The sequence below is a fragment of the Pipra filicauda genome, unplaced genomic scaffold (assembly GCF_003945595.2).
Source record: "Pipra filicauda isolate LSUMZ 115617 unplaced genomic scaffold, ASM394559v2 scaffold127_size2900866_pilon, whole genome shotgun sequence".
NCBI lineage: Eukaryota > Metazoa > Chordata > Aves > Passeriformes > Pipridae > Pipra > Pipra filicauda.
In genome coordinates, this window is record NW_024103740.1 from 2,731,102 (window position 1) to 2,757,661 (window position 26,560).

Consider the following 26,560-nt stretch of genomic DNA (forward strand, 5'->3'; position numbering starts at 1 on the left):
TGTTTCCTTTTTTGTTTTGTCTTTACTTTCCAGTTAAAGAAGTACTGTTAAAGAAACTGTCACCTCTGTAACTGATCCCTGACATAAATTAGTGATTATGCATGGGTTTCTCACTTAAAAATAATAATTACAGTTCTGTGGATTTTTTTCCTGTCTGACTAGATTATAATTCCTTTCTGTACTTCATTTTTGGAATTGCATCCTATATGTGGTTGTATGATTTCTTGAAAACATGCAGTGTTTGAAATAGGTGACAGTAGCTGTGTCCACTGTGTATCTCACTGAGCTAGGGAAGACCAGGCCTTCTTGTACGTTTTTACAAAATATAACTTCTGTGGTAATTGGTCTGTGGCTGTAAACTTAAACAAATAACTACTCTGCAAGGAAAGAAAAAACAGCTTTGACAACAATGATTTATTTAGATACACTTTTCAGAATTTCCTTGTAAATATTATATATTGCTGTTTTAGGAAATTGAAACAGCTTTAACAGAGTGGGGTTCTTTGCCAGTAACCTTCCCTGTTGTGCTCCCCTGTGTACCTCCAAAGACTTTCATTTTGATAGGATTGTTTTCAGCTACTGTTTCCCACCCACCAGTTGTGTTGAAAAATTTATTCTCATTTGTGTTGCACCTCCTGAGAAACAGCAATGCATGTATCTGCCTGTCATCTTCTGCATTGTTACTTCTCATTTTTCTAGAGCTCTGGAATGCAAGCAGCATTTAAAGTGCTGTGAACTGAAATTCTGATCATAAATGTGTGGGTTTAATTTTTTTGTGCATGGATAACAGTATGTGCAGTGTGACTGTTCAGTTGCTTATTTGTATAAGTAACTTTTTTTCTGATTCAGAACTTAAAGAGGATTCTTTGCTTCATTGCAAAGTGATGATGTTTGGATTAGAAAAAGAGGGCTTTACTCTGTTTCTTTAGTGATGAATAATAACCCTTTATTCAGCTACTAACATGACTTTTGAAAGTCGTGTCTCAAATTACAGTATTTACTAAGAAGTAGCAATATTAATGAAGGCTTTGATTTCTGGATGGCAATCCATATATATGAAAATTTTAATTTTGCATATAAATAATAGTTTATTTCATATTTCAGATCAGTGTGGAGAAATGGAATTTGTACAACTCTTCCAGAGTTCATGTCCACAGACCATCCTGTGTTGCCCAAGAAATTCAGAGGCTCAATGCACTAGAACTTGAAAAGAAAATTGGGAAGTCAGTCCTTGGAAAGGTAGGATGGGTCTAGTATTCCTCTTTTTTTCCAACTGGAAAGAAACATATTTATTACTTACATAGAGATGTTGCCCTGCATGAGTTTATTTGTGCAAGTGAAAATAAACACATCCATAGCTTTGTGTCCTCTAACCATACTGTATGAAGGACATCTTAGCTCAGGAACCCATGAGTTTCATCTGCTTTTGGACTTGCAGCAGCTGGGCTCCTTTGGGAAGGACCCTGCTGTTGGTTAGTCTGCCTTTCCAGAGGAATCATACAGGGAAGTTACAGTGGGATAATTATGGTGTGCCTGACCCACATACCTTGCACATAGGCAAGGCTGGGCTCCTGAAAAGTGATAGCATGGACCAACTCTTCTTACTCCAGAGTATTCAAGATAATGCAAATGTGAATTAAGTTTCGGTTTATGTATGGGCTTAAGCCCACACTTAAAACACGGTGTAGATCTTCCTGAACATCCTGAGAGCCTTAGGTATTCTCAGAACTCTTGGTTTGTGAAGAAGCCAATTTTTCCCTTGGGGAGGGAAGTCAAAAAGCCCCTCAAAATCCCATGGCATGTTTGGAATGAAATCCTGCCCCCCACTGATAATGAAGGCTTCAGTGGTGTGAGGATTTTACCCCTGATAGCCTTCATTTTCTGTGCCTCAGGTTAATTCCTCCCCTGGGAGGGCCCTTGCCGAGCACTGAAGTCTGTGCCCCACGGTCACTGCTGTTTGCCTTGCTGGCTGCAGTGCCAGGCAGTTGCAGGCTGGGTGCCCTTAACTGTGATTCCCTCCTAGAGCTCTCCAAGGTCCCAGCAGATGTGCCAGGGCATGCCCCTAAGACCTGGTAAAGAATGGACAGAAGGCTTTGGAAGGATCAGATCCATATGAAATACTTGTGCCTCTTCCCTGTGCAATGGTGCTCCAGGTTCACTTGGCCATGGTTCGCTACCACGAAGCCGGGCGTTTCTGCGGGAAGGACAAGGAGTGGGATCAGGAGTCGGCCCTGTTTCACCTGGAACATGCTGCAGACTGTGGGGAGCTGGAAGCCATCGTTGGGTTAGGACTCATGTGCTTTCAGCTGCCACATCACATTCTTTCTGAGGTCACTGTGGAGGTAAACACATCAAAGAAAATGCCAAAATGCAGATTAATGGTGCATTGTAAAAATAAGAAGAACAGGAAGTAGAGAGAAAACAGTCACCATAGTTAGGTGTTCTGTAGCCCCTCAGAGAAAATAGATGACTTTGTAATTAAGGACTTGGACAAAACAGCAAAAAATACTGCCTCTTTCTGGTTTTGCCAGGAAATTACTGCTTGCCTTTGGGAAGTTTCTGAAGTCATCTTCACTGTTCAGCTGCTTTGTTTCTTGTGGCTGTGCCTGTTTCTGTTTCTCAGACACACTAAACACTTCCAGCCATTACTGACATGGAGAAACTGCATTTAGTGTTAGAAGGAGGAAGGGATAGTTTTGCTTAGAAACATGCATTTGAAAGGTTTTGTTTGTTTTACCAGGACACAAAGGAGAACAGAAATAAAGGATTTAATTACTTGCTGAGAGCAGCAGAAGCTGGAGACCGGCCTTCCATGATTCTGATAGCAAGAGCATATGATACAGGTGTAAATCTTGCTGCAGACAGGTATGTTACTTTTAATTAAGGATGATTTTAAATTTTAAGAAGTTTTAAAATGCTGTTACCTCAGTAAGCCCCTCTTAATTTGACCTTCCAAAAGGCTATATGGTAGCCTTTTGAGGTATTTTTTTTTTAGCATTTTAGTTGAGTTTTTAAGTGGACAAATGTTTACTTCCTTAAGTACCAAATATAACAGGTACTTAATAGTGGTTTTTCTAGTTTTGTATTTTAGCATGTCCTTGTTATTTACATGAGTTTTCTGTTTTGCACAACAGTGAAACTTTAAATTTCACCTTTGCCAAACAACATTACGCTTTTAATTGAAGTGCACTGAGCATTCTCAATATGAAAATCACTGATTTTAAAGTATTTATGAAACAAGACTGTCTGCAAATTCAGATTTTTTTCTAAATCAGTTACCTTCACAAATATAAATGCCACACCAAAACCACTGGTAATGAAGCTCAGATTCTGGAGTTCAGCAAAACATTTCAGTCTGATACTTTTTCCTCTCTAATTCCTGCATAAAGTGACCCCAGCCTCATTTTGCTGTAGTGACCTGATGCTGCAGTGCAGTTAGTGAGCCTCCATGAGAACGTTTGCTTTCTTGGGAGCATCAAAGCTGTGAGAAGTCAGTGCAAAATTGGATTCTGAATCTCCAGTGCAAAGTACATTTGTTGCCTAAGGGAACCATCTTCAAAAATTGTGTTTAACTTCAGAGCCCAGGACTGGAAGGAGGCCCTGCACTGGTACAACGCTGCGCTGAACATGACTGACTACGATGAGGGAGGGGAGTATGATGGCACTCAGGATGAGCCCCGCTATCTGCTCCTGGCCAGGGAAGCAGAGATGTTAATGACGGGAGGGTTTCACCTGGATAAGGATCCACAGAGATCAGGTGAGGCCTTGTTTTGTTTCTATAATCAGTAATCCTACTTTTCCTTGCCTTTTACCCCAGCATGTACCCTAAAAATAGACTTCCTGCTTTATCTGGTACAAAACATCCAGGGGGTCAGCACCTTTGGATGCTGGCTGTAACAAGGCTGGAAACAGTGAAAGAACAGACCTTGGCAATGACAGGGGTAGTGGGTGGTGCCAGGTCCAATTATGTGACACGCTGAGTCACCACCAGGCAACCTTCACTGCCTTCCAAGTTGCTCTTTTGGGTCACTCCCCTCAGATGCAGGTTGCTGCTTGTATTTTGAGTTACACCCATGACTCCCAGCCCCTGCACGACATTCTCTTACTTGCTGTGTAATCTCCATGTTCGATGTCTGTGTCTTGGAGTCCTCTTGGGGCATCCTACAGGCCGGTCAGATTTCCAGTCCTTCACAATACATTGAAGAGCCATCAGCAGCCAGTCATACAACTTTAACCCAGATTCCCAGCTGATGTAACTCTGACACTATTAAAACACACCCACACATCCTGCCCTGCAGTTTGATCTCAATTTCTCCTTTTGTCCTTTATTTGCTTCAGGCTAAAGCAATGTTTTTCCTTTACTCTGTCAACATAACTGATCCTGTTTCCTCCTCTAGGTGAGCTTTACACAGAAGCAGCAGAAGCAGCAATGGAAGCCATGAAAGGCAGACTGGCAAATCAGTACTACCAAAAAGCAGAAGAGGCTTGGGCGATGATGGAAGAATGATGCTGAAATTAAGCAGTTCTTGTATATAAATTTTTTATAGACTTGCTGCATTTGCAGCTAAAAAGCTATATTTTTATGTGATGTTACCAGTTCCTTTTTTTGTATTTCAGTTTTCTAAGGTTTTTTGAGGGGAGAAATTAAAATGTAACTATGTAGAGTGCCATAGCATACTTCTGTTAGTGTTTTAAAGCTGTAATACAGACACACTTGACCTTTTGTACTTTTTTAACTGTTAGAGGGCTTAGTTTTTTTGATCAGAAAAATGAAGCCTTATTGTTTAGGTTTCACATGTCCTGTTTTTTTTCCAGCAAATGATCAATGTGTTTACATTTTTCTTCTCCTCCCCATGCACAGAAAAACATTTTCCTAAATTCTCAGCGTTTCTTCATCATTTTTGGTGTAACTCACCAAATTTGCATGAGTGTAAATTTTCAGTTTATGGATGCAACTACTGATATTAATAAGTAATCCCATTCTAGTATGCTGGCATTGTTGGACACTTCTCTTATTCTCAGATGAATTCCAGATAGAATCCTTACAGTTTGGGGAGGGGCGGGAAAGATGCTTCAGGTTGGCAATGAGGATGTTCAGGATGGAATGTTTTATTCATCACCAACACTGCATATCACACCATTAGAAAATCATTCCTGATGAGGCAAGGCATCCAGCTACCTCTCTCATTTTCACATTTTGCACCATATAATAGCTTAGTTGTATAAAATTCTATTGATCTTACATTTGTCCAATGATGTACAGTAGCAAGATCTGTAATATATGGGTAATTTGAAGTTATTTTTACAGTGGCATCTCAATTCTCAGTGAAGCTAGATCATCTCACTTAAAAGGAGAATATGCTTTCCACCATTTCCAGAGGGATGTTTGAAAAGGTTAGAAGATGTTAATTTGCCTTTTATATGTACAGAAAACAATTTATATGGTTTAAATATATTTTAAAATGGTATTTTATCTGAAAATGGTTTCAAATGTCAGTTAGAGGAAAATTGCTGGTTAAAAGGGGAGAACAGTATCATCCCCAAACACTTGTATCTTTGTCTGTTTGGTCCTGACCAGTAATGGGAGGACAACTACGTGGTGCTGGTTGAATTATCATTGCATAGAGAGACGTTTCTTCCAAATCTGGTATTTTATTCCATCTCTGTGGATAGTACAGAAGCTGTTCCTATTCCTTGGCTGTGGTTAACAGTAATTTTGCAGGAGATTTAAGGTGGAAGCTTCTGCTTTCTTGGCCTTACAGTCTCCTGAGGGTGTAAATTGATGTCCATAAGGGGCAGCCCCTGTCAAATGCTGAATAACCGAGAGTGCTCGCCGCTCCAGCCAAGCTGTTAAAAACATGCTTAAAGCTAAGCAGGCTGTGAGATGGTGCAGTTGAACAGGATTTCTTTCATGCATAGTCCAGTAATATTAATTTCTTGTAAAATGCAGAAACTGCTCAAGGAGCAGAAGTCAGTCCTCCCTTTCCTGTGCAGTGCCAGCCGCTGGGCTCAGGTTGTGCTCCCCGTTTTCTCTTTCTGGCAAGTGGATCTTGAATTACTGTCCAGACAATATCCAAGGATGATGTTAATAACAACTGCCACTGTCTGAAAGATCTCCTGCTCGTTAAGGGTGTGAGATAACAAGATTTGGACCCTTTCAAGGAGAGAAGGGAGCTATCTTTGGATGTTGTGCTTCTGGGTGGGTGCAGTAACCACCAGGCAGTTGTAGCCATGAGTAGTCTTGCAACACATGGCAACATCTTGCTGTACATTGCAGGGCTTGTGGGACAGTAGTGCCCACGGCCTTTTTAGTTTGTTTTTGTTTTGAGAGTGAAGGCAAAGCTCTTCACCCACTGATGGAGAAGTATCTAATTTCTAGATCTCAGTTGGTCTTTGGTGGTATTTAACCAAGGTACTAAAGCAACCAGATCTTTGGACCTAATATTTTTTGGACCTAAGATGGTGAAAAAGAACCAGAGTTTGTAGGATTGCAAATCAGATGAATGTTTTAAGTGCCTATCCAAAGTTCTGCTTCAGACACCTAAAGCCTCTTTGGGACATGGCCTTTTTTGCTATTTCAGTTCATAGCATTAAAATTCCAGCTGTGACCTTGAAAGACAGCTGAATAGTCTGTGTTTTGTGCAGAACCAATACAGTGTAGGCACTATAATGAATTCAGACAAAAGGATTTGTTTTCCTCATAAGGTGTTGATGCCAAGTCTTTGAGATTTTCCTTGACAAGGAAACGTGTGACAACACCACCAACCATGTAGGGAGGAGAGGAGACTAAAAGTGCCCCTCTAAAATGTGTATGTAAAGGATGTAGAGTGTAATTATTGACACATTTTGGTGTAGTTTAATTTGCTAAATTCAGTAGTTGCTAAAGTTGCTGACAGCTCTGTGTAGATCTGGTATGTAAATGTGCACACAACTCAGTGAAAAAATTACTATGATTAAATCTTTGTTTGCAAATACTACTTTTTAGTGATGAAGACTTCCTTCTGTCCTAAGATGGTGTCATATGATTTAGCCATACAATAAATGGGAGTGTCAATAATATGAAAATTTTTTATGTTTACAGAAATAACTGTATTCTGTGACATTTTTGAAGGGAAAAACTATATATTTGACAGACTTTTGCAGTGATATTGCTACATGCTGTATTTTTAATCTATTCACAATGAATAAAAATCTGTATTTGTACAAAATGTGAAAATAAATCTGAGGCTCAGCCTCCCAGAACTTACCCGGGTCTAGTGTTTCCAGATGTCAGTGGGAATATTGCTTGGGTAAGGACAGTGAGATGGAAGCCTTTGTGTGTCAGACATGCAAATACTGCCTGCCTGCATCACTTAGTCCTCTCATTCACTTTGTCTGGTTTCATTCTGGCTGGTCAATAAAATTGTTCTTTTTGTCACTTTTCTCAGTAGAGTTTTATTTTTTTGCATGTGGGGGTTTGCTTGTGGTTTTTTCTTTTATAATTTGCCAAAATTCAATCCTATTATTGCAAGCTTCCAGAAATTCTCTGTGTTGTTTGTATTATTCCATCCCTGATTTTGTTCACTTTCAACCATCCCAGTTACAAACCGGGAGGAAATAAATTAGATGTTGCCAACAAAATCTGTTTTTCTCAAGAAAACTGAAGGGTTGATGTGCTCTTTGATGTTTATTCGATTTCAGACTGTTAAAAATGGAGTTCTTTATGTTGCCTTTTTTTATTGCTTTATTTAGACAGGTAGAACTTATTCTACCTGTGTAGTTTAAACAGTATGAAATTATTCTCTAGCACAGGCACTGTGAAATAGCAGAATCTCCTATCAAAAAAGCCCCAGCTGGGCCTCTGCAGTGTAGAATCACTAAGAAAAATGGTGAAATTTGGCACTGCTATAGCTTTGTAGCCTTTGTAACCTTTAGCTATAGCTGCTGTCACAGAGAGCTGGAGTGTTTGGCAAGTGTAACAAAGGAAGTGGGAATAGCTTCTTCAAAAACCATGGAGACAGCCAACACTTAGAGCTTGCTTATACAGTGTAAATAAGAATATTGCCTGTTCCTTAATTACTGGTCTGGGGGACTGATTTGAATCTCGTTCTCTTCCCCACAGGTAGAATTCCACTCAGAGTAGAATGAGTGCTGACAGACACAGGTGTAGTTTAGATGGGCCAAAGCAGGACTTCTCATCTGAATTTGGAAAGGCAGAATTTCATTTGAACTTCAGGTTGAATTCAGGGCCAGCGCTGCCGGTGGTGAGTCAGGCTGTTCTCAGGTTTATGTTCAGGGACATCTCTCATGTGCCTCCCTGGACCTGACCCCTTACTGGGGAAGCTCCTGGGTTTGTAACCATCGGGCCTGGTCCTTAGTCTGAACGTGTTTGATACAAGTGTTGGGTCCTTGCTGTTCTCTGGCCAACTCTTGTGCCAGGAAAACAGTACAATGGGGCTGGTAGCTTGCGGTGTAGTTTGAGTTCTTCTGGAAGTTCGCTCTTTCATAATGTAAAATGAAAAAACTGGTGACCCAACTGCCGCCCCCAGCCTGTGCTCTTGTCCCCTGTAAGTGTCACACATGGCTGATGTGAATAATATTGGGTACACAGGCTTCCTTCAGTGCTTAGGGGAAAGGTCTCTGTGGCCAGGCACATTCCAGGGACAGAGGCTGTGCTCAGCTGTGACAGGGCAGAAAAGCACTTCTCAGGGAGGGTGTTGGTCCATCACTGCCTGGGCAACACCACCTGTGGGGCCGAGTAGCCCATGCAATAAGAACAGTTTGTGGTGAGTGTTCCATGCAGTCACACACACAAGACACACTCATGCCTGGAGACTGCTAAATCAGACTCCCTACAGTTTTCTGCCTAAGCAGATTACAGTTGATTTGCTGTGTGAAGCCAATTCAGGTCTGCTTGTCTTCCCTCCTCCCTGAACCTCTCCTGTGTCTCTGCAAAGCCAGGGCCGTGGGAGGAGCGTCAGCTCCCTCTGTTCCCAAAAAAAGCCCGCACTGAACCGGGGGTGTGAAAGTGCAGCAGCGCCGGAGGAGGAGGAGCCCATTCATGCTTACACGTGTGCGCTGTTATTCCTCAGTACGTGTAGGCAGTGAATGAAATTTTTACCGAGACTCTGCAAAGCTGCAGCCTCTCACGGTGAGGGTGGTGAGACACTGGCACAGGTTGCCCAGAGAAGTGGTGAATGTAATCCCTGCAAACGTTCAAGGCCAGGTTGGATGGGGTTCTGAGCAACCTGATCTAGTTGAATATGTCCCTGCTCATTGCAGGGAGTTGGACTAGCAAGCCTTTAAAGGGCATTTCCAACCCCCCCCAACCATTCTGTGATTCCACGTTCAGCAGCTCCCTGGCAAGAGAGTGCCGGGTGCTGCAGGGACAGGCTGTGGGAGGTGCCAGGAAAGGGTTGAATGAGGCTGTCAGCAGAACTCCGGCAGGTTTATTTTCTCCATCCCGTTGAAACGAACTACCACAACTACACAAATAAATCAAGCTGCATAAAAACTTTGTGGCCTTACCCTAGAGAAGCTGGAATTTTTCTCCAAATAGAACCCTTCAGTTTCAATTAAGTGGTGAAGATAACAGTAATTCCTGAAGAAAACTTACCGGACTTTCAAGCAAAATATGGTCAGAGACTCTCAGAGGCACGTTCATGAGGGCTGCTGATGCTACTACCCCTTTACACAGAAGTGTCCTGGCTCCTGCTGCTGCTGCAGCCCTCCCTGTGCTGCGAGCAAAAAAACCCAACCCCCGGCCATAAAGCCTGACGACCTTTGGCTTTGCACATTCAGTGGGCCGTAGCTTTGCAACAGAAAATTAAAACTTTAGAATTGTTTTTAGGCTTTCGGGGTGGGTGTGTGCCGGGGCGATGCCCCGCGTACCGCGGAGCCGACTGTGCTGCGCCGCGGCATCCACGTGGCAGCGGGGGCGGCGCGGAGGGCGCGGGCACGGCTCGGGCACTGTCCCCACGGCGCGTCCCCGGGGCGCTGCTCGTCCCTGGTTGCCCAGCACCGCTGCACGTGCACCGGCTTGGAGACAGGGTTGAACAGAACCCCGCAGCGGTTTATTTCTCAGGTGGAAGGGGGGGTGTGGGGAGAGCGGTTGATGGGACGGGGGGATGCAGAGGGTAGGACGTGGGTGCTGCTGGAAGGGGAAGGGCAAAGGCAGATCTAAAGTAAAACAGCCGACGCGAAATGGGGTGCCAGGGCGGTAGCGTGGCCGAGCGGTCTAAGGCGCTGGATTAAGGCTCCAGTCTCTTCGGGGGCGTGGGTTCGAATCCCACCGCTGCCATTACTTTTTCTTTTGTGCCGCGGGCCGGCGCAGCGCCCCCTGGCGGCGGCGGCGCCCGCAGGGCACTGTGGGTAGGGGGCGGTGCCGCGTCCCCACGTGCCGGCCCGGGTGTCACCAACATGGCGGCTGCCTGAGGCCGCCCCCGCCGCCACCGACACGGGAGCGGGGCAGCGGCGCCGCCGCCCGCCCGGCCCGCGCAGGTACGGGGGGCACCCGCCCGCTTTTGCGCCGCCCGGCGCCGCTCGGGTGGCGGGGACTCTGCGGGCGATGGCGGGAGAGGAGCGCGGCCTGGGGTGGGCTCTGCCTGTGCGGGGAGAGCGGCGCAGACGGGACTGTCCGAGCACTCGGCACCGCGGGGGCAGCGGGGCCGCTCCGCCCGGACAGGGCTCGGAGCTGGAGGGGAGCGGGCGGGTCCCTCGGTTCCCGCAGCGGCCCCGGGAGCCCCGGCCGGTGCTGCGGGGGCTGCGAGCCCCGCTCCTCCCGCGCCCTGTTCCCGCAGCTCCCGCCCTGCCCCAGCCGGCACCCGCTGTCCGTGCCCGCACCGGCTGCGCGGGGGCTCCGGCCCGGCCCGGCCCGGTCCAGCCCTCCCGCCCCGGGGCGGCTTCACTCCGTCCCCACGCTCGGTGCGGGTTGGGCGGTTCCCTGTGGCCTCCCCTCGGGTCCCCCTTTCCCGCACCCGCGGTGCTGCTGTGTCAGGACAAAGCTCGGTGCCAGGAATGCAGAGCCGAGTCCAGCGGGGAGCGCTGCCCGCGTGGGGCACGGCCCGGGCACCGCGACCTGCCCCGGGAGGGCCGTTCACAGCGTGCCCCGGCGGGACTGGCCGAGCACGGACTGCACTGCAGAAATGTTGAGGTGTTACAGAAGGGTTTGTGCTTAATGCATAATCTGTGAAACCCTGAAGGTTCCCTTCACCTCCGGAGAGAGGTCCTGGTGCAGAGGAGCCCTCCTGGGTTCGCTGCCAGAAGATGACTGTGCAAAGCTGCTCGCGGACAGGTAGAGCAAGGAGAAAATTAAGCAAGTAATTGGGTCAAAATGATAATTATCATAAACGTATGGAAGGTGCTTCAGCTGCTTTTTTGCAGGTTCCATTTCACTGTGTGCCATGAGCCACCCTGAGCGAAATGATTGCTGAGACACCCCCTCCAGAGGAGAGTCAGGGTGCCAGTTATGGCAGTGATTCAGGAGATGGCACTTTTCCCACTTTGCTGGTTCATTTTTTATACTTCAAGGCACTGATGCAGCAGGAATTCCCGACCTTTCCTGCACTGCATAATTATATACGTAGAATATGTCAGGTTGCAGCGTTGGTGCTTCGGGGTCCATTATTACTATCAAATTTAAGTATGAATGAAATGCTGGAGCATTTCTTGCAGTCCTGGGTAAAAGTCTGTGTGTCAGATGACGCGCAGATTTGCAGTTTTCTTTCTTACAGTTATATTATAGTCTTTGGTAATAAAAAAAAATTTCTAGTATTCAAATGCCTTTTTAAGCTCAAACTTAGAAGTGTAGGACTCAGTCACTTCATCACTGATTTTTTTTTTATGGTTCTTTACCATAATGTTTTTCTTTATTGGTTCTAAATTGATGTTATGGGCAGCTGATTAGTGGCTTCATTGGTCCTTGTGTTGGTCATGTCACAGGAGAAATGAGAAGATTTGTATCTCTTACCCTCCTGCAAGTTATTCTAAAATTTAATGATTTGCACTAATAATTCCCATTCTACTTAGATTTGCAACTGAACGGAAAGTCCCTCTTAAAAGAAAACAGTTCTGCCAAAAGGAAGTTTGAAACTACTGGCCGTGTTTGCTACCTCTTAATGTTTAATTCTATTCTGTAAGTCTGGTGGTATCATAAATATATGAGTAATATAGAAATGAATACATATATATATATGTATTAGACATGGAATTGTGACTGCATGCCATCATTCTGATTCAGATTACTTCCAGTTGCATCAGTATTATAAATTGTGCAGGGACACACTGCTTCCTATTTATAGACCTGTCAGTCTGATACTCCAATAAAAGGAGCTGTAGTCATGCTTTGTCCTTGCATGAATAAGAAGAAAATGTAATCTCTGTAATACAGCATTTTCCCTGAGTAGTAACAGCTGGATTCACAAAGATTTTGTGTATAATTACATAAGCAGTGCTAGGTGAGGGACCAGAGACCAGGTCCTTCAGGCTAAGTTTCTCTATCTCTCCTTAGCCCAGGGAATCTTAATTTCTCTTCTGGAAAGTGAAATCAGAAGTGTGAAGCTAGCACACACTTGGCACTCAGGCTGTCAGGAAGGGAAGGGTGGTTTCGGTGCTCTCAGGGGCGTGAGGAGGGAGGGTTTGGATCCAAATGTCCCACCTTCTGGGTGTTACCGCGTGTTCTCACATATCCTGGGCATCCTCCCACCCTCATCTCTGTGCTGAATGCAAACTGCAGTTGTTCCATGTCTGCAGAGCTGTCAGGCTGGTGCTACGTGAGGCTGCTGTGTCAGGCTGCCCAGGGGAAAAGCAAAATTGGAGCAGTCAAATCTCATTTCTTTAAAACATATTGGTGTGTGTTTCTGGGAAGAACTGAGTGCCTGACAGAAAACACTGAGAGCAGCCTGATACCACTTACTCAGGGTTTTACTGTAACAGCCCCCCCTTGTAGTTAAGGTACTGGCTTTTTTGCTGTGAAGGTTTTGCATTGCTACAAAACTATTTCAAATATGAATCTGAAATACTAAGTCATAGATTTTTAAATACAGATATGTGGTGGGAAGAGCCTGGGATATGCTGGTGCATAGAGAAATGGGAAATTCCAGCTCCGTACTGGGAGCAGCATTTTTTTTGGTGGTAGAGAATCTGTAAGTGAAAAATTGGAATCAGGTTTGTGTGGAATGGCAGAAACAGTGTAAGCCTAAATGGAAATTTGCCCATGATGTGATGTTAATAACACTTATATCCAGAATGTCCAGCCTGTCTGAAAGGTTTCTGAGATAACTGTGTGTACACTAACATGATGTTCTGAGAAGCCCCTCCATCAGCTAAAATATACTGAGCTGCCTTGTGGTTTGTGTATTTGAAAAGAAAAAAGCCACTGTCCTGGATGTAACATGGATGCTGGGTTCCTTCTTCCCCAGCTGGTCCTGAATGCTGCCTCTTTCTCTTCCTCCGTAGGAGGTCCAGCAAAGAAGCAAGCTGGCATCAAGGAGTGAGGGAGAGTGAGGGAGAGTTCCTGAACACAGGTCTTGTTCCTTTGCCTGATCATCTTTGTTGTTAAAACTTTCCTAGGTCAGTTTGTGAGAGGTCTTATTTTTGTATGCCTATCTTGACCGGTACCAGCTGATTAACAGTGTCTTGAATGATCTGAACTAATTAACATTGTTGCAACAGCATCCCAAATAATTTGTAAATCCTTTTGTTTGATTTCAGGAGGGAAAAACTATTGTTGCTTTAGCTGAGGGTTCATTTTTCATTCAAAGGTCTGAACCAGGCACAGCACTGACTCCAGCAGTGGATTGAACATGATGAATTTTTGTTGCAGAGCACCCAGTCCCCAGTTAATATCTGTCGCATTTTCTTTAGGGTTGGTGTAGTTATGAAGTAGAGTCTGTTGCTCTGATGGTTTCAAAGGACTCCAGGAAAGACTAAGGAGTGTTATTTTGGAGCTCTCATTTAGCAGGACAGTCTGAAGAGTGGTAGGTTGGGAGACAAGGCTGCAATGTCAGGTGAAAATCAAGGTCAGCATATTCACAGGCAGGAATATGGTCTGGTCCCAAGCACAGGGATTACATAGGTTTTTTTTCTTCTCCCAGCTCTTAGCTGAGAGCTTCCTCCATTACCTGTTTTCAGGGGATTTCTGGAACAGGAGGCTGGGGAGGTGGATGGCACTGTCTGTAGTGACAGAGGCAGTTTTGGAGCTCACACGTACTCAGCTGTACCTGTGTGTTACAGTGACACAGCCTATAAACATACACTTTATTCCAGTGTGAAAGGCTGGCCTTTCCCTCCCTGTGACCTTGATTTAGTGCTCTCCTACATAACTGCAGGCTTTCAGCAGTTACAACAACTTACCTGGTTTCGAGACATTTGCTTGTCTCTTAAATTTTGTGGCCTTCAGTCAAGATTGTTGAATATTAGGGACTCGTTCATACAAACACATACATTCCTACAAAATACAGACTAAACAGATTATCACTGAAAGGAACTGAGTTAACTTGAACAAATTCTCCGGGCTGCATGTGGTATGTGACACAGATGAAATGACTCATAGGACATTTCTGTTTTCTTTCAGGTTGTGCCAAGGAATAAGCCAAGAAAAAGCTTTGTTTTATCCTAGCATGGCAAATGAAGAAGATGATCCAATTATACAAGAGGTAAAAGTGCATTGTGGCAGCAGTGATTGTACATGAGAATTTCTTCTTCTTATTGTTATTACAGTTCCAAGTGTTCTTAGGTTACTGAAACAATGTGTCATCAATGAGTGGTTATCTTATAACCAATGGCTTGCTCTATGCAAAGAATTATGTTGTGTGGGCCAAGTATATGGCTCATGGTGTCTATTTTGTCAAAATAGTGGTGTCTGTGTTGGCAAGTTTAGCTCAGGTTTTTCACCTTTGTAATCTTTCCATGTCAGAAGTGGAATACAGGAGGGAAATTTGCTTCTACCATTGTATGGTTCCAGTGACTTTATTGTATGTCTCTGAGAGCTGAAAAAATTGGAATGACTTTGATGAGTTAATATCTGTTAAATATGAAGCTACAGTGTTTCATGCCTTCTGCTAAAGTGAGCAGTTGTGCTCTGAGTCTGGACTTACTTAAAGGACTGCTGTGTTCCAAGGAGAAGCCACAGTGTCTTGTCACTTTATGTCTGAGTTTACACACCAGAAGTACAAGGAAGGGCAATCCCTAAGAAGGAGGAAAGCCATGAGAAAAGGAGGGGGAATTGTCAAGAGTGTATCTAAGATGGCAGCTTCCATATGTCTTATTCATGAAACATCTGTGGATTTTCAGTGCTGGTGGCCAAATGCAAGTATTGAATCAGATTGGGGATATGGGTGTCTCTTGTCTGACTTAGAAAGATTTTATGCCAAAGTACTGGTAAATGAAGTTACCTTTCAGTTGTGCTGCCAAAGGGAGAACTTTTAACTTCGGCTCTTTGGAGGAAAAATATTCCTCTTCCATTTCACATTTGTTTGCCAAGTTTCCTTGGAGAGGAAAAACACAACTGGAGCTACTGTCTGCTGCCTCTTCATAGTGGGGTTTTTTTTAGGTTTGGTTTTTGAAAAAGCCAACTGCAGAATTTCATGTCAAAGTCAGCAGAGGGGAAACTTTTGACAGGAGCGTCACGAATGTGTTTTATGTTAGAATTTATAATGAAAAGCTAATATTATCAGTATTTGAGCTCTGAGGATTATAGTTTTGTCTGAGGCTCCATCAGTTACAGCTGGCATGTGATGAAAGCTGTTTGTTTTGCTTTTTAGATTGACGTGTTCCTGGCCCGAAGTCTGCTGGAGAAGCTTTATCTGTTTCAGGTATTTCAGTTAACTTTTGTGCAGTGATAGTTTGTTTAAAAAAAAATGCAAAGAGCAGTAACTTTCCTTACTGCTTCAGCCTGCCAAGGTCTTGGATACAGATAAGCCTGTTCAGGTCTCAGTCAGTTTGGAGTCCAGGAGTGAGCCCTGGTTGCTGATGGGGCCTGTGGGTGTTGGGGAGAAATGGCAGCTCGGAGCAGGAGGCTGCTGTGGCTGGGGGATTTCGTTGGGATGCCACACTGTCCTCTCAGCATTCCCCAGGGGTTCAGAAGAGAGACCCGTCTGGCTAAACCTGGGTGTGCTCTCCTGACCAGCAACTTCTGGCCCATGTTCTCTAAGCTGACACTTACTTGTGTAAACCCACAAATGTTTTACTTTTAGGTAATAACTCTCCAGAGAGTTAATGCTGAGGGATGGGTTTTTAATTGCTTTTAACACTTCCTTTTCTGCTGAATTAACGTGAGGGACCATTTTCCTGTGTTACAGTTTATTGTGATGTGTGAGGGGGAGCGAGGGGGCTGTGTAGTGACAAAAGCAGAGGGCTGGGAAGAAAGCAACAGACTTTCTAGGTCGTGCTCCCAAATCCCCTGATGACTCATGAATCAGTCAACTAATTTCCTTTCTTGATGTGTTGTCTCCATTTGGCGAGTGGATCTACATGTGAGTGGACAGGGGAAATGGAGTTAATTTCTGTGAAGTTCTTTGATCTTTAAATGAAGAGGGGTTCATGAAATGGATTTGTTTTCCAGTATCCCATTCGCCCAGCTTCCATGACCTACGATGATGTTACACATTTGTCAGCGAAGATAAAACCAAAGCAGCAAAAGGTTGGTCACCATTTGAGTCCAGTCTGTAAAAGTTGTGTTATGTTGTGGAGAATGTACTTATGGAAAGCATATTGTGCTATTAAGCTGTGTTAACCATGCAACTACTTGCAGGGCCAGATCTCTGTGCTTGGAGGTCTGGGGAGTCTATTGTGTCTGTGAGGTAGAGTTTAGAATAAGAGTAGTTTATAAGTCGTGATGGAAAAGCCACTGTTTTAATAGAAAATAGAATGATTCAAGGAAACGTAGTTACTAATGCTAATTCAGTTGGTAGATGCTTGTGTGAATACAGCTTTAAAAGTGAATACAGTTTAAAAGGTCTTTACAGTATTCAGAGAAGGGTTGAAGAAGGATTGAGCCTTGGAGCCATGCTCTTGTCTTTCAGTGTCAGTGCAGGTCTTGATTGCTCTCTTGCCTGGCTGTGACTCATCAAGAGTCCTTTTGAAATCAGTGGGGTTTTGTATAGGTAGTGAAAGTACAGCCAAAGCCAGAGTGATTGCACTTGCTTGCAAATGTATCCCAGAACCGTGGCTATTATTTTAAAATGCCTTATTTAAAAACTGCAGCAATAGATGTCTGTGTTACTAGAATTTGGTTCTGGGAAATGATTAAGGAGAGTGCTTGGGTGAACTTTGGAGTTAGGATGCATGTTGTGTTCAGGAAGTCTTCTGTTAAACTTAGCAAACATTTGCATTGTAAGCATTGTGCAGGCCTTTGTAAATACACTGTCTCGTCCAGGGACTTGAAACTAGTTCAGTTTAGGAATAGCATAAAGGGGAAGAAAAATAAGACAGTAGCTGTGATGCACAAATTTGTAAGGGCTTTGGCACTCCCTGAGGAAGACCATGTACTGTATTGTCATAGTATATTAATAAAAATGCGATGCAGGAAAATGCTTTTTTTTTGAACATTTGTCTGAAGTTTAAAGTTTAAGGGAGGAAGTAGTTCTTGTAATTAAAGGCTTGGAGCTTGTTAGAGTGCTTTGACGAATGAAATCAGGAGTAACTATGGAGTCAGTACTAAGTGCTGCAGTCTCTGACTTAGCAGAAGCAAGGCCTTTGCATCTGAAGAGGACTGAGCTTCTTCATACTGCTTGGAACCCAAACTAGAAGGAAATACATCTTAAGGGAGGTTCTGAATGGATCCTCAGAGACGGGAAGGCTTGAAGGATGTTGCTTGTGCACTTGATCTGTACTGATAAGTAAACTAGACTGATAATATAGTGGCAGGTATCCAACAAAGTGAAGGTGTATTTCAAGGATGCCTAAAGAACTCTGTTTCTTCTGATCCTGTTCATTTACATGGGAGTTTATGTATCTCCAGCTTGTTGTTTAAATGTCCCCATCCTACAAAAACCCATATATATGCTGCTCAGCTCTCTGCATGAGATTTGCCCTGTGGATTTGAATGATGCTGCTCGTGTGTTTAAATTCACTGTAAACCTAGGGAAATGTTGGGAAGTGTGGGTTTGGGTTTTAATTGATGTATTTGGGGTTTTGCAATGGTAATGGGCTGTCTTACCTCTCATATTCTTTAGGTTGAACTTGAAATGGCCATTGATACTTTGAATCCCAACTACTGTCGTAGCAAGGGAGAACAGATCGCTCTCAACGTGGATGGCACATGCACAGATGAAACAAGCACCTATTCCTCGTAGGTGTCCTCTTTGCCTTCCTTTCCTTTTTGTGGTGAGCACAGAAATCTGTATGTCCATCAGGACTTCAGGGAGAGCTGTACAAGTGGCTGTACAGTCACAGGGGCTGCTGTGAATTCTGAATTGCAAACAAAAATTTGTGTGTGTGTATATATATATATTTGCTGCAGTTGTTGATAGTCCATTTTGAGATTTGGTGGTTTCAGACCTCTAACATCTGCATACCTCATTGCCTGTGGAAGGCCATCTCACCACCCTCCTCTGTCTGCAGGAAGCTGATGGACAAACAAACTTTCTGCTCTTCCCAAGCTGCCAGCAACGTTTCCCGCTATGCAGCTGCTGTTTATAAAAAAGGTAAGTTGCTTCTGCTTAACCCTCACCTTAGTGAAACATGCTCATTTCAGGGTTAAGATAAGACCTGTTTGATCTTTTTGTCTTCAGCCTATGTTTTATGGAACTCAGTGTCCCAAGCGTCCTTGAGAAAGTCTAGCAAAATTGTAAATATTACATAAGAACACTGGGTTTGTAGATGCCTCCAGAATCTTAACAGTTCATGGTGGCCTGAAATAATACACATTTGTAGCATGAATTTATCATTGTTATTTATATTACTATCTTCATCTAATTTTGTCTGTCTCAGTTTCCTGTTCACAATTTTTGCTCCTCTTGACTGCCCGTGCCATCACAGAGTTTTGCTCTGGTGATCATCTGTGACAATATATAGGTTGTTTTCAGTGATGACTATTTTACAAGGAGTCTCCTGAACTACAGGTCAGGCCTGACCCAGAATGTGGCTCTCTACAAGATCTGGTTTCAACACAAAAAGAAAAATAACAGAAACAGGTCTTGGTCTTTCATACTCCTTTGAAATCCTGAGCACTGGATGAATTTTTCAGTTCAATCCCTTTTTACGTTTTACTGTATTAAATATTTATGCTCAGTTGAAGCTGTGGCTTTACAGAGACAGGGAGATAATGAAAAGTGCTGTCACTGTGCACTGGAAAAAAATCAATTTTAACCAACGTTAATTCTCTTTTTCAGGTGAACTTCACCTGACTCCACTACATGGAATTCTTCAGCTGAGGCCAAGCTTCACCTACTTGGACAAGGCTGATGCAAAACACCGAGAAAGAGAAGCTGCTAATGAAGGTAAATGCTGTACAAATTGTGTTTTCTTTTAGGAGGTGAGATACAAGTTCTCTTTATAATTTTACTCATAAGAGTCATTCTATTCTGAAGGTGTTTTTTTCTGGCAACGTACTGATTATTATGTTTTGCTGATCTTGTTTTCAGTGTAGCTGCCTAAATGCTTTTGTGGGCGTGTTGTGGGGGATCGGCAGAGGGATGGGAGGTGGTGGGTAGTGACAAAAGGTGGTAGGAACTGTGTCACTGCTGCCGCTGCAAAGCTCGTGGCAGCAGTGTCTCCCATCACAGGAGCAAGTGTGCTGCTGTCCTACATTGCATAGTTTGGCAAGCTGGGCTTGAGCCCATGGTTATGGAGCTCCCAGTGTCCTTTCTTCCTGCGTGGGCCCCTAGACAGTTCCAGCTTGGCTTTGGCTCTTTTATTGCAGGGGTGTGTTTATTCTGGTGTATTTTTTGGCAGGTGGTGATTCATCCCAGGATGAAGCTGAAGATGATGTTAAACAAATTACTGTATGTCCACATTTTCCTTTTTATGATGGTTCAGGTAACAGTCACAAGACAGAATGACAATTCACACCCAAACAAAAGGACGGGAAACCTCAGTTAGTCCTGGTGACCCTGGGCTTGGGAGGGGGGAAGCGAGATGGACTCGCCCTTATTGCACAGGCATAAAGATGGCACATGGCACTGAAAGCAAGGGTTGGAGCTAGAGCCCCATGCTTGTTACTTATGTAGCAAATAATGCAGGTGGGTTATTTTTCTGAGGGTTTGGGGGCTGTATTTAATGATGCCCAAATCTCCAGGTACGATTCTCCCGCCCTGAGACCGAACAAGCTCGTCAGCGGCGTGTCCAGTCCTATGAGTTCCTGCAGAAGAGACAAGCAGAAGAGCACTGGGTTCATCTGCATTATTATGGCTTGAAGGTAGGTGTGTGCTGGCTTTGAGGAGGCTGCCTGGGCCCGAAGGCTCAGCCGAGTCAAGAACTGTTTTTAAATCTAGGCCTGTGGGAATCAGGGAATCTTCAAAAGATAATGAAGCCAGGAGAGACCCTGCAGTGCTCTGTACCCCCTCTGCTGGATAATGCTTTTGGGGTCTCCACACTGCAAAAGATTTAAGACCGAGAGTTGGACAAACATAAAGGAGAGTCTGAGTACAGGAATCATTCAGGCCTTGTATTACGAACTGGACTCTCACAGACTTGGAGAGCCCAGTCAGTCAAGTGTGATAAATGCTATTTGTCTGACCCACATCCATGTCTGTCAGGAGATTTCAAAGTCATGGCAACAGAAATGTTCCCACATCACATGAGCATTGTACAAGAAAGTGAAAGCAGAACGTCAGTTAGTGAGGTGGAACATTTGAATGGTGCAGTAATGACAGGGGGGTCATAGTTTGGAATGAGAAATCCGACTCTCTTGGCATTTTGTGTGTTTTCAGGATGTGATAATGACACTTGTTTTTCTCCGTGTCTCCAGGATAGCCGTTCGGAACATGAGCGCCAGTATTTATTTAGTCAAGGTCATGGCCTTGCTGAAAACACAGAATTAATTAAATCTCCCAGGTAATGGTTTTCCTACAGAAATTGCAGTCATTTGTTGGGGTTATTTGCAGAGTAATGAGCAGGTATATTCTTTAAAAGTCTGTTCTTTGTTAATTCTATGCATGATAAAAATTGAATTGTTTTAAAAAATAGAGAAAGAAACTAGTTTTCAACTCATTCAAGTTACTCTCTTTGTTTCCCTATACTCTGAGATTAAAACTTCTCCTTTTCACTTGGGGTTGTAGCTTCTTGTGTCTTATCACAACCCTGTGTTGTTGGCACTGTGAGTACTGCAGAGGAAAATGAAAACAAAAGCTCCTTCTGGTTCATATAAGTTGATACTCTGAAACCAGTAACTTCCACTGATAGCAAATCTCATAGAACTTTCTTTTGTGATTTGTGGAGACAAAAGAAACTACTTGAAATGTGTTTGTGTCTTGGTGACTGCAGTTGTACAGGAACCTTCCTACAATGCAGTCAGTGATTCCCTGTCATCTAATACAGCCATGGCCCAAGTAACAGTAAAGTTGCAGGCTCTGGCTCTGTTTAATGGTGTGGTTGTGTTTCTCTTAACATTTAACATCAGTGGATCAGTGGTAGGTGTTCTGAGGAGTCTTTTGGATCTGATTCTTTCCTCACAGGCACTGGTAGTTAATTACTTGGGTGGGAGTTTTTGCTTGTTGTTGGTCTGATTCTCTGTCTACAGGGCTTCACATGATCCCTCAGATTCCTGTGTCAGAGCACCTGTGTTTAATGTATTTGCTGTGCAGATCGTCTGTTTGGACAGCTCTGTCTACAGAAGAGCTGGGATTCTGACTCCCATTTATTTCATATCTTTGGGCAGATGAATGTCAATAGCTTTTACTAGTATTGAGTTTACAGAGGAAGATGGGAGAGGAAAGGGGAGAGTTCTCTTCAGGCTGATGTTTGTTTTATAGAGTCACACAAGCAGGACTGCCCTAAGAGAGAAATTACTGTACTTAAACCTGGGAAGCCCAAGACAAGCATTTTAAGGATGTGTTTCCTTTTTTTCTAGTGAATATTTAATGATGCTGATGCCTCCAAGCGTAGAGGAAGAGAAGTAAGTGTTTGTACATAATGTTCAAAGTCCATATTGGCTGGATGCTCTTTTTCATGGGCTGCAAATCTGTTTGTTTATCTGCAGTGACAAACCAATGGCTCCAAGCAATGTGCTTTCTATGGCCCAGCTGAGAACTTTACCCCTTGCTGATCAGATTAAGATCCTGATGAAGAACGGTTTGTAGCTTTTGTAATACATTTGCTCTTTACTTTTTACTTGCTCTTGACTTTTAGTTGCCTCAGATAAGGTGCACTTCCCAGCATTACCAGTTCTGTTGCCTCATCAGACAGACTGTCTGGCTCTCTCATTCCCTGAAGAATCTAAATCCCAAGCCTTTCCTTAAGAAGAGCAGTGGCAGTCGGTCTGACTGCTGATCTGTACCTTTGCGGGCAATTTACTCCTAGAAAAATTTCTAATTTGATGATACCTTTCTGGATACACTTGTTTCAGCAGGTATCTCCTGGAATGTGGGGTCTGAGTGTGAACAACCTGCACTTTGGCACTTTCTGGCAAGTTTTCAGCAATGACACCTCATGAGTGTCATCTAGGAATTTTATTTTAAAGTCTCTTCAGAGTTACTATCTGATAAGAACAAATCCTGAGGATTTTGCCTCAGGAGCTTCCTGTCTTGACAGGTACCTCTGTTTACAGCTATTGCCAAAGGCATAGATTTATCGTTTTTAATTATTATTTTGTTAATACATTAATTTGTGACCAGTTAAACCAGCCAGCTTTGATGCAACTTGAGGAGGTATTTTTAGAACAGAAAATGCCTTTAGCACAGGGAGGGACTTTTAGGTTTTTCCTAAGATAAAGCCTTGACCACGAACATCATAAATCGTAGTTGCTGGATCCATAAACCTGTGACTGTGCATTGAGAAGGCCCTGGGCCGGTGTGTGTTTGCCTTGCAGTGAAGGTGATGCCTTTCGCCAACCTGATGAGCCTGCTGGGCTCGGGCACGGACTCCACGGCAGTTCTGCGCTGCGTGCAGCAGGTGGCACTGCTGGTCCAGGGGAACTGGGTGGTGAAGAGGTAAGGCCGGGCTTTGTCCCTGGGCGGGGCCTGGGAAGAGGGTCGGGACAATGGGCTTTGTTAGCTCAGCCTCGTGTCCCAAAGCATCCCTGTTCTTACAGCTCTGCAAAGCCTTGATTTCGTGTTTACTGCTTTTAGTGCAGTCAGACGTTCAAAATTCAAGGGGTTCCTTAAAATGTTAAAGGATAACGCCTTAGTACCCACCCCAGCCAAAATTATGGCTGAGCAGTGATGTAGTCTGTGTTTGCATTTGAGTTATGTCAGGGGTTTGATCTTGTCTGCACTGATGTTCTCTTGTGAGAGAGCTGCTCTGAATTGTTCCAGGGATTAGTGTCAACTATGAATACAGAAAATGAAACCAGTGTCAGCTGTAGTATTTCTTAGCAAAATTCATTCAAATAAGGATGGGCTTTGTGCAGTTCCTGGCTGTTCATCAGTGGATACTGCTCCTATCAGCTGAAAACTATCCTCTAGAAGGCATTACCCCTTTAATAAATCAGGTGTAGGGGTACTGAGTGTACCACGTGGTTTGGATTCTGTATCATCCTCCCGTTTGTTAGGACAAAGCATCCTACTGGGAATTAAGTCAAAATGCAGTATGATTTTTTTTTTTTTTTTACCTGGGTGGAGCCCTGCATGCAGAGAATTAAAGTCTCTGGAATAGATGTCTGTGTTAAGATGAGTGGCATCAGCTCCCAGTCCAAGTGTGCCAGTAGGATGTCTCAGCCCTTGTGATACAGGCCTGGATTAGCAATGTGACCAGTTTTTACAGCAACCCTGCTGTCCCTCCAGCTGTTAAGAGAAGGAAGCTGGAAACAAGTTAAAAGCCAGTATATTAGCATTCAGATTGTTTTGAGGTTATAGCTGATTTTTTTCTGCTAGTCTGAGGAGGTTGTGTGTGTGCAGTGGATGTGGTGTTTGGGGTGGGCGGGCACAGAGCAGCACATGGACACATCAGAGAGGGGACTCATTTCTGTGGCCTGGGTAGGATCAAGATCATGAACCTGGGTTGGATGAGGCTTTGGAGAGCATGACACATGTCATCCAGTTGGTCCTGCAAGCAGACAAGGACTTGGGGTAATGTTGGTCTCGAGCAGGATGTTTTGTAGTATTGTTCTCTGAAGCCCTTGATTGCTGAGGAAGAAATAAAAAACTCTTATGCCTGTACATCAGCATTTTGGCTAAATGCTGCCTTCAAGGCTGTGTACCTGGTTAGCCTTAGCATTTCTTAGGATCATCCTGGTCTTGTTTACGCTGATCCAAAGGAGGCTTTGCAAGAACAAAGCAGAGCTTGTAGCTGTGTTGCACACACCTGTAGCCACAAGGCTGTGCTTTGCTGGTATAAGCCTTTTTGCACAAGTGTAATTGCAGTGGTGTAATTACACCAATATTAATGCCTGTAATGAAAACCATGCTTTGGGTAAAGGTATAATTTAACAGCAGAACAGGGAGGGCATGTTTGTTATGTTAATCTTCACCAGTGCCATTTTTCTGGAGTACCTAGTAAGTAATCCCTCTTCCTTTTTAATTAACAGCGATGTCCTGTACCCGAAAGATACTTCTAGTCCCCATAGTGGAGTTCCTGCAGAAGTGCTCTGTAGAGGGAGAGACTTTGTTGTAAGTATAAGAGCATTTGTTGTTTTTGAAGGAAAACACAGGTGAATTTTGCCTGAGAGGTCAGTGTTGCAAAACTCTGCTGTCCTACTGCAGAAAGGTGTTTCCTCCACGGAAGTTGTTTGTGCTTTAATCCTGAAGGTATTGTTACAAGTCTGTCATGGGAGTGTTGCTGTAGGCTGACACTGTGGCTGGCTGGCAGGTTCAGGTCATCTGTCATTAGCAGTATTCATCCCTCTCTAACACAAGCTGTAGAACCACTATCACATTGCCCCCACAATGCAGGGCTTACAGAACAGCCAGGACCGGATAATAAAGTGCTTGTTTCTCCAGCTCTATTTCCGTGGGCACAGGACTCAGGAGGGCAGTGTGGGTAAGCCTTGTGCTCCCTGAGCATGCACTGTTGATCTTTAAAAAGGACTTTATTCCTCAGAGCTGCTTATCAGTGAAAGGACTTTGTTCCCAGGCACCTTTTGTGAGCAGTAGCTGCACATGGAAGTCGAAATGAATACGGGTCTTGTAAACGCACACGTAACCACAGCAAAAAGGAACAACCTCTGCTTTGTGTTTATTTTCTCTAACCATGGAAAGAATTAAGTTCCTAAGTGGTTCTTAAGTTCATAATCAGTTTATGGCTTCTGCACCATCAAATTGAATCTGATGAGTGCGTGGCTCTCATTTTTCTCAGTCAGACCTGACTGTTCCCCTTGTTTTCAGAGTTTGTTCCTGAGATTTAGCTCTGAGCAGGAACGTGTTGTACAAGAGACTTTAAGTGTATTACAGTACTAGTGTGAGATCAAACTGATGGTGATTGAGACTGACTTTTGATTGTGTCTTGATGTCTGCCCAAGACACTGCCATATGGAGACCTGGATTCAGGTGTGACCCAGTGACATAAGTCTTTAGGACACAGCAGATTAGGTGACACGTCGTGCATAAAGTTCTAGGGACCAGAATTATTCTGCTCAGTTAAGTAAGCAGGAGTGTTTTAACATTTAAGATAAAAAGATAAGTTATTTTCATTTGAATTATGTCATATATACCTTGTGTGAGAAATGGATCTGTGTTGATCTTAAGGGCAGGTAATTTGCTGATTAGTGCTAGAACAAGGAAGTAGTTAAACTGTTAGAAAATAGCAAGCATCAATATTTCTGGCTTTCAGACAAGGTGAAATGTCTTGTAATAAGGCTCAGAAGTAGCACATAGTGCTTTATTGCATCTGTGGAGAAAATGTGTTCTAACTTAGAGTGAACTTTATATGCCTGAATATATTTGTGTAAAGTAATTAATAAGGTTAAAAAACATTTATGGCCAGTAGTGACTCTTAGTGTCCACCTGTTCAATGCTGTACTTTAGGGGGGAGGAAAAGTAATTTGTGTCTTATCTGAAAGCTGCTGTGTTTCCCCAGATTCTCACATAATAAATTCAGGGGACATGAGTACCCTTGGCCCTGGCTGAATGTAAAGGGCGTAATGAGAAGTGATTGCCTCAGAGCTGTTTGCAGGGACACTTGATAGATCTGTTTCCTTTGGGCAGCAGCTTCTTGTGCTTTAAAAGAGAAATGCCCTGTGCCCTAAAGTGAGTGGGGTGGGTTTGTGAGAGAGCTCAGTCGGAGAGGAGGATGCAGAGATGACGTTGTAGGCAGGAAGAAATTGGCAGTAATGAGATTTGGAATTCTTAGCAACATTGCTAATACACACAGACTGAAAGAGGTTGGAGTCTGTTTAAATGGAGACAGGAAGAAATTAAAGGTCATATTCAGGCAGTCTTCTGCCCAACTCTCTCTCCTGTTAGCGTGCTCTCAGCAGCTGCCTCTCAGGGCGTTGGACTTCAGGAGCTGTTCTGCAGAGCACCAGCTTTCCCTAACTGGGGACGAGTGT

At 43.8% G+C, this 26,560-nt stretch overlaps 2 protein-coding genes and 1 non-coding gene across 12 annotated transcripts in view; all 3 read left to right on the plus strand.

Moving 5' to 3' along the window:
- The window catches only part of EEF2K (eukaryotic elongation factor 2 kinase), a 29,000-nt gene extending 21,578 nt beyond the window's left edge, over positions 1-7,422 (plus strand). For all 5 annotated transcript variants that reach the window (XM_027726196.2, XM_039390429.1, XM_027726195.2 and 2 more), the window contains 5 exons: positions 1,105-1,239; positions 2,154-2,342; positions 2,741-2,865; positions 3,579-3,757; positions 4,398-7,422. In XM_027726196.2, the coding sequence (XP_027581997.1) occupies positions 1,105-1,239; positions 2,154-2,342; positions 2,741-2,865; positions 3,579-3,757; positions 4,398-4,507 (738 nt within the window). In that variant the 3' untranslated portion in view covers positions 4,508-7,422. The remainder of the gene's footprint in view (positions 1-1,104; positions 1,240-2,153; positions 2,343-2,740; positions 2,866-3,578; positions 3,758-4,397) is intronic.
- Positions 7,423-10,197: 2,775 nt separating this feature from the next.
- Positions 10,198-10,279, plus strand: TRNAL-AAG. Its single transcript has one exon. It is a non-coding gene; the product is annotated as a tRNA-Leu (tRNA).
- A 91-nt stretch (positions 10,280-10,370) lies between these two features.
- The window catches only part of POLR3E (RNA polymerase III subunit E), a 28,361-nt gene continuing 12,171 nt past the window's right edge, over positions 10,371-26,560 (plus strand). The window contains exons 1-16 of one of the 6 annotated variants that reach the window (XM_039390444.1): positions 10,371-10,479; positions 12,007-12,112; positions 13,435-13,548; positions 14,552-14,633; positions 15,741-15,791; positions 16,541-16,618; positions 18,153-18,268; positions 18,541-18,623; positions 19,311-19,418; positions 19,873-19,922; positions 20,216-20,335; positions 20,888-20,973; positions 21,989-22,033; positions 22,118-22,209; positions 22,946-23,066; positions 24,602-24,683. In XM_039390444.1, coding sequence (XP_039246378.1) covers positions 14,598-14,633; positions 15,741-15,791; positions 16,541-16,618; positions 18,153-18,268; positions 18,541-18,623; positions 19,311-19,418; positions 19,873-19,922; positions 20,216-20,335; positions 20,888-20,973; positions 21,989-22,033; positions 22,118-22,209; positions 22,946-23,066; positions 24,602-24,683 — 1,068 coding nt within the window. In that variant the 5' untranslated portion in view covers positions 10,371-10,479; positions 12,007-12,112; positions 13,435-13,548; positions 14,552-14,597. Of the gene's footprint in view, positions 10,480-11,251; positions 11,273-12,006; positions 12,113-13,434; positions 13,549-14,551; positions 14,634-15,740; positions 15,792-16,540; positions 16,619-18,152; positions 18,269-18,540; positions 18,624-19,310; positions 19,419-19,872; positions 19,923-20,215; positions 20,336-20,887; positions 20,974-21,988; positions 22,034-22,117; positions 22,210-22,945; positions 23,067-24,601; positions 24,684-26,560 lie in introns of those variants that run through there. The other 5 variants (XM_039390441.1, XM_027726144.2, XM_039390447.1 and 2 more) reach the window with 5 other exon arrangements.